Below are 7,081 nucleotides of genomic sequence, written 5' to 3'. Positions count from 1 at the left end.
ACTTGTCTCTTCCTTTTGATTTCCATTGCCAGAACTGAGTTCAGAACTTCATCATCTCTTGCCTGGATTATCAGTTTGCTTTCTAACAAAAAGCCATTATATCCAGTAGCTCAAACCCAATCAAATTTTTCTTTCATCTTTTTGTTCTAAACTGTAATACTTCTGCTAAAAAGTACCAGTGAACACTCAATGACCACAATAAATTCATAAATTGATAGTAGACTTCTTGTCCTCCTCCTCCTCCTCCTCCTCCTCCTCCTCCTCCTCCTCCTCCTCCTCCTCCTCCTTCTTCTTCTTCTTCTTCTTCTTCTTCTTTAATGTGGAAAGGCAGTCACTAACAATGCCCAATGTTTCCTTTAATCTCCTTTGCTCTAAATATCTGTCAAACTAATTGTTACTTCATGAATATGCCCCATGAACACTTGCATGACACAGCCTGAGCTCTGATATGGCCTCCACTTGGAGAGCACTTTTCCATTTCTCTTGCCTAAACCCTAGTGTTATCTGACACCACTTTTAGATCCATTCTTTATGAAAATTTCCCATTCTTTTCTCAACCAAATGTGATCAATTTTTTCTCTGTATCATCAAAACTATGTAAATAACTTTCTTGCCAAATCCTTGTTTGTTCTTTTCTATCATAGTTTTCATTGTATTGTTTTTTCTTTTTGACTATGAGCATATATGAAGAGAAGAAACTGTATTTTATTTTTTCCTGTATCTTCTATTTAATACATATCTCAGTGTCTTATATAAAATGGAAACTGTAAATATGTATTATATTAGGAGTAATGTATCATAGATATATTTAAAAATGATGTAACACTCTCTTAATCACCTCCCCCAGCAAAGTATATTTTTAAGTACAAAATTGTGATTCAAAAATAAAGGTATATGTTGTTTTATAAATAGTCTTGGTTTATGATGAGCCTTCTCAAAGATGATTTGTTTCCACCAACCAGAAAACTAGAGGTGGTTTAATTAAAAGGAAAGTTGTAAGAGTTCCTATTACACTCTTTCTCATAAAAAGAAAATGATGTTTAAATCAAAGGTATGGAGATGAAGTATAAAGTGACAGATTTAGTTAGTAACTGAGATAATTAACATTAATAGAAGTGAAATGCATTTTCTGTTTTAAATAAGAGATTGGAAATATAATAAGTATGGTGAAAAACCTAGAATTTTTAGTGCCTTAAATCTGCTTCTAAAATAAACAAGGGGAAATTATAATTTCCTCCCACTCCTTGGGTGAGGATTTGATTTCAAATGTTGATACTACATGGTTATGATAATATTCTTCTAGAAACTTATACCAAACAGACAATTTAAAATGTACTCATTCATTATTCAGAATTATTTTGCCATACTTAATTCACTTTATGATTACTCTTTACCACCAAAATAAAAAGACAGTATTGATCCTTATTCATACTAAGTAAATTGTTATGCTCAGGGTAAGGTGGAAAAGGGCCAAAAATGGTTAAGAAGGAGAAATGTGTGCATTGTAAAATTATATCTTTTCTGTAAAATAAAGGATTACATAATAAAACAATAGGAGTATATAGAAATTATGGATGGAAGTATGTTGTTTACTGAAAATTCTTCTATACTTGTTTAAGATATAAACTTGGAAAATTATTGTCATTAATATAATATACTCATATTTTTTCCAGTTAGCATTTTAGATACATTGAATAGGCAAAATATTATTTATAACCTGTGTAAATTATTTTCTAATTTTGATTGGAATGATCAAATCAATACACTTTCTATTAATGGTTCTAATGAAATATAAATTCTATCCTTTTAGCAGTTTTAATATTTCCTCTAAAAGTTTTTAATGGTATATTATTTAACATTCATTTAGTTACTCTACTGCAAAATAAAAAAAACTCTACCCTAAAATGATAAACTTTGTTTAAACTAACATCGGCAGCGCATAAGTTTTTGGAATGCTTTCTTAAAGTCTTCATTAAAGATTGTATAAATCAGTGGATTTATAAGGGAATTGAGATAACCAAGCCATGCCAAAAAATTGGACATTTCTTCAGAAATTTTACATTTTTCACAAACATTAACAACCAATTCTTTTACAAAAAAAGGAAGCCAACATATCACAAATGCACCCAAGATTAATCCCAGGGTGGTGGCTGCTTTGCGTTCTCTTGTCCCTGAGATCTTTTGCCTTCTCCAAGATTTCTCATGCTTCAACTCACACCTGGAACTTTTCACTGTGCTATGAATTTTGTCAAAGTCTGTTGATGGATCAGATAGAGACTTTTCTAGCATGTAGGGTGTGGAGACCAGTCTAGTGTTTTTCTCACCACTCTCCAAGAGGACTTGGCCATTCAGATCCTCCTTTGCAATTCTGCTTGCTTGTCTCTTGTGGTATAATGTTTTTGCTGCTCTATATATTTTGTAGTAGAGGATCAAAATCAATACAAGTGGGATGTAGAAAGCTCCAAATGTTGAGTAAATGGTGGAAACAATGTGGTCATGCTTGATGACACACTCATCATTTCGGCTAGTTCCTTGGTGTCTCCAGAATAGAGGAGGCATGGAGATAAAAACTGATATAACCCAAACTATTGTAATCATAATGCCAGCGTGCTTGGGAGTCCTTTTCCTGGCATACTCAACAGCATCAGTGATTGCCCGATATCGATCCAAAGCTATAGCTGAGAGATGCAAAATGGAGCAGGTACAACAGATAATATCGACACTCAGCCAAATGTCACAGACCACTTGTCCCATGATCCAGCTCTCTCTCACAATATACACAATACTGAAGGGCATCACCAGGACAGCTACAAGGAAATCTGTGACTGCAAGGGAGCAAATTAAGTAATTGGCTGGGTGGTGCAGCTTCCGGGTCACAATAATTGCAGCAATCACAAGGGAGTTGATGGTCGTTGTCATCAGTGCCAGCCCGGAGAGAGTGAGAGACACAAGAATTTTGGCTGGCATTCTGTTTAACAGTTCCTCTGAGGTCAAGTTTTGATCAGATGAATTTAAGAAATCCATTTTTTTTGTTTTAAAAGATTAATATAGCTGAAATATGGATACCTGTAACAAAGGAGGGGAAAAAAAACAGTTCAGAGAAGGCGTTGAGAATTTTTCTCTTCCTTTTAAGAGTAACCTTTTAAAAAGTATATGTGTATATTTTCCCAGAATATTCTATGGATTCAAAAAATGGAGTTCGGATTGCAAACTTTATTTTTTTTCATTTAATTAAACAAATCCAATAAGAACAATAACAAATAGGTAACTTTTAAAACATTTCTCAAAATATGACTCACATAAAAAAAGTTTTATGAGTAAACTAGCAAATTACTCAGTAAACCATCTACCATTATAGAATTGCTTTTAAAAAATTGTAGTAATCATACATTTTTCTCTTTGTCTATAGCAGAAAAAATTTAAAAGCACATGTAATTAATATCTATTTATGCACTGTGTAATGTAATATAAGAAAGCATCATATTAAGGGCAGTATTCAAAATCATAAACAATTTTATACTTAATTCAAAGTTACATTGAGAACATTATTATTGTGCTCATAGGAGTACAGGAAAATTTAATATATTTTATGCCAGGATATAGAAGTTACATAAAGGGAAGTAAGTAAAAATTATTATATCTAGCATTCTATGGTCATTTAATGAAATTAAGAAAATGTCAGAGTGTTTAGTAGTCTTTGTGAATGTAAGTACTTAATTTGGTTTAAAAAGATAAAATAAGATTAGTTGGAGTCAAAGAACCATAGAGCATTGCCCATTATAACAATGATATATGTGGTCAAACATTCATGACAGCAATAAAAATAGGGAAACACCCAAAGAAAAATTAGATTAACATAATTTACTGATAAACTCCTGGAAACAAGAATGTGAGAAAGAGTACTGGTGAAAAGCTATGTAGCTGCCCTTAGTGGAGAGAAACTCATAGCACTGAAAAAATTAAGCAGTTGAGGACAACTATGCTTATTATGCTGAGAAACATGACTCCCTGGACCACTAGCATCATCATCACCTAGGAACTTGTTAGAATTGTAAATTTTAGGACCTCACACCAGACTTACTGAATCACAAAATCCAGAAGTGGGACCCCACAATCTGTGTTTTAATAAGTCTTCAGCTGATCTGAGGTTCCCTAATTTGAGAACCACTAGTTATATTTCCATGTAGACTTTAGACTCCATTCTTTATATAGAGTTGCCTTAATTGTGCTTTAAAAATATGTGGTTATTAGTAATGTAGATATAATATAAGTAATATAATATAATATAGTATAAGTAATGTAGCAACTTAACCATACAATAGATAACCACCCATTTTCTGGATAGCAGGTATTTAAATTTCTTTTGCCACTCAATTTGTTTAGCAGCAGCACTTGCCTTCAAAAAGTATCTGAAAGAGCAAATTAAATTTAACCTAAACACAAGTCAAATGGTGAGTATGTGGGCTTCCAATGTGGTCTATAATATATTTAATCACATCACATGAATGATTACTTATATTCTTAGGAAGTATTTGATATTATTAGTTTCAACTACTGAGACATTATCACTTTAAAATCAATTTAAAGAAGAGGAAAGTACAGTAACAATTATAACAAAGAATAGATTTAGATTTCTACTTTCTTTCTTTTCATAACAAAATTTCCTAAGTAATTCCTAAAGAATTACTAAAGAAAGAGAGGAAAACTAATGGGAAAAACTACCTTATAAAGTGTATTAATCTTATTTGATTGTACTCTAATTGCTTTTATTTTTTTCTTCTTTTTTCACTATTTATTGATGTATTATAATTATGCATAAGAGTGGGGTTCATTGTTACACATTCATACATGCATATAACATGACAATATGATTTGGTCAATATTGTTCCCTAGTATTTTTTCTTTTCTCCCCTCATACCTCCCCTTGGTCCCTTGATCTCCCTTTACTTTTCGTGTGATTCACCCCCTCCACTTTTCATCTTCTTTTTCTTCTCTAGCTTCCACATATCAGAGAAAACATACGACCATTGACAGATTTCTGAGTTTGGTTTATTCCCTTAATATAATGCTCTCAAATTCCATCCATTTTCCTTGACATAATTTCATTTTTCTTTATGGTTGAGTAAAATGGCTTTGTGTATATATACCACATTGTCTTTTCTATTCATCCTTTGATGGACACATAGGCTAGTTCTATAATTTGGCCCTTGTGAATTGTCAATTATCTGACTTCTAATTAAGAATAACATACACTAAAACAATGATTGTAAGCTGTGGGTAGAGAGTCCTCTTTCAGAAGAAAGGTAACATAGTCACCACAATGGTGACTTATAAAGAAGAATAACTTTCATTTCAGGGTGAGTGCCATTCTGAGCTCTCCTCTCTGGCAAGTTCACCTTTGTAAACAGGATGCTTGGTCATACATGTAGTTGTTATAAGGGGTAATACTCTATGGTTCTTTGACTCCAACTAATCTTATTTTATATTTTAAACCAAATTAAGTACTTATATCCACTAAGACTACTAAACACTCAGATATTTTCCTAATTTCATAAAATGACCAAAGAAGGCTAGATATGCTAATTTACCTCGGTAAGTGGGCTTTTTGGTCAAGGAGCTTAGCAGACCTCACAGTTTTTGTAGATTCTCTCAGGAAACCCATTTTTCTTTGGAGGGGGTTGTGGAGATAATGGTTATGTGTGAAATGCTTTCTCCAAAGCAATGAAGATATATTAGAAGCATGGTACATTAATTAATTTTTACTTCCAATCCTCTTTTATTCTTTAATTAAAAAATTTACACTATTTTCTCAATCTAAAAACAGAATAGTTGCTTATTTATTTATTTTTGCAGTGCTGGATATTGAACCCAGGTGCTCATACATGCTAGATAAGACCTCTATCACTGAGCTATACCCCTTGGATACTTTCTTAATTGGATAATTTATTTGCAATGATGTTTACTTAGTGTTATGGGAGTTGATTTAAAAGAGTTGACATTTTCCACATTATAAACAAAAATAACTTTCAACAGTAATTTGCCTCATACACAGTTTGGGCATAAGAGATGACCCTGAAATGTATTTTGGTAAGCAAATTAAGTGAGAGAAACTGCAAGTGGTTATGTGAGTTTCTATAATAAAAATCACTGCTATGGGAAATTGAACCAGTTTAAAACTAGAAATTGAGTTATTTGATAATTCAATGGATTTTTCTAAGTTTCACATTGTAGCCTTTAAACTAGCCTTGATAAAATGGTACTTAATTCCAGGAAAAAAAAATCAAAATTTTTGTCATATGCATCATATATAGTTTTGCAGTTTACCAGAAATCTTCCAGTATTTCATTTAAAACCTAATTAATCTTCCAATTGTCATATTCAACAAGAAAATAGGACAACAAATGTAGTCAATCACAATAGGGTTTCACTTTCATTTGACTTTTTTCCTTACTATTACAGTTAGAAACTTAATAAAACATCTATCTTCAGACATGATATTTGACCAGATTCCTTCATGATCCTTTATATATGTTATATTATATATATATAATGTAACATATATATATATATATATATATATATATATATATATATATATATATGTGTGTGTGTGTTTAGTTATACATGGACACAATATCTTTATTTTGTTTATTTATTTTTATGTGGTGCTGAGGATGGAACCCAGTGCCTCACAAGTGCAAGGCCAGAGCTCTACCACTGAGCCACAGTCCCAGCCCCATTCCTTTATATTTAAAGTTCCCACTGTGTGTCCTCATAGAGTTAGGCCCACCTCTTTATCGTAGGACACAGACTGTGTTACTCATGCTTCTCCTGCTCTTAGAACATAGACAACATTCTATATTTCAAATGTCTTTCCTAGGAATTAGTCAAGATTCCTCTGTGTAAAGGCTGTAGTCTATGCAGTTATATGCAATCTTCCTGATAACAGCAGAGAGCAAAATTCTCTAGACTTTACTCTGTATAAATATTTGCCAATTTGCTGGTCTAGCCACTTGGTGCATTTTCCATTTTGTTTATACACCGTATTTTTTTTTAACAAATATTTGTTTATATTCAGTAA

The 7,081-nt window shown here is 32.2% G+C and overlaps 1 protein-coding gene across 1 annotated transcript in view; it reads right to left on the bottom strand.

Moving 5' to 3' along the window:
• Window positions 1-309: 309 nt before the first annotated feature.
• Htr1f (5-hydroxytryptamine receptor 1F) overlaps window positions 310-7,081 on the bottom strand; it is a 145,391-nt gene continuing 138,619 nt past the window's right edge. The window contains exon 4 of the mRNA XM_046430560.2: window positions 310-3,066. Within this exon, the coding sequence (XP_046286516.1) occupies window positions 1,924-3,024 (1,101 nt within the window). The 5' untranslated portion in view covers window positions 3,025-3,066 and the 3' untranslated portion in view covers window positions 310-1,923. The remainder of the gene's footprint in view (window positions 3,067-7,081) is intronic.

The sequence above is a fragment of the Marmota monax genome, unplaced genomic scaffold, assembly GCF_021218885.2.
Source record: "Marmota monax isolate L192 unplaced genomic scaffold, Marmota_monax_Labrador192_F-V1.1 WCK01_AAM20220418_F8-fsc00016, whole genome shotgun sequence".
NCBI lineage: Eukaryota > Metazoa > Chordata > Mammalia > Rodentia > Sciuridae > Marmota > Marmota monax.
Note: the sequence above shows the minus strand (reverse complement) of the source record. Positions and strands in the feature narration are given on the sequence as shown.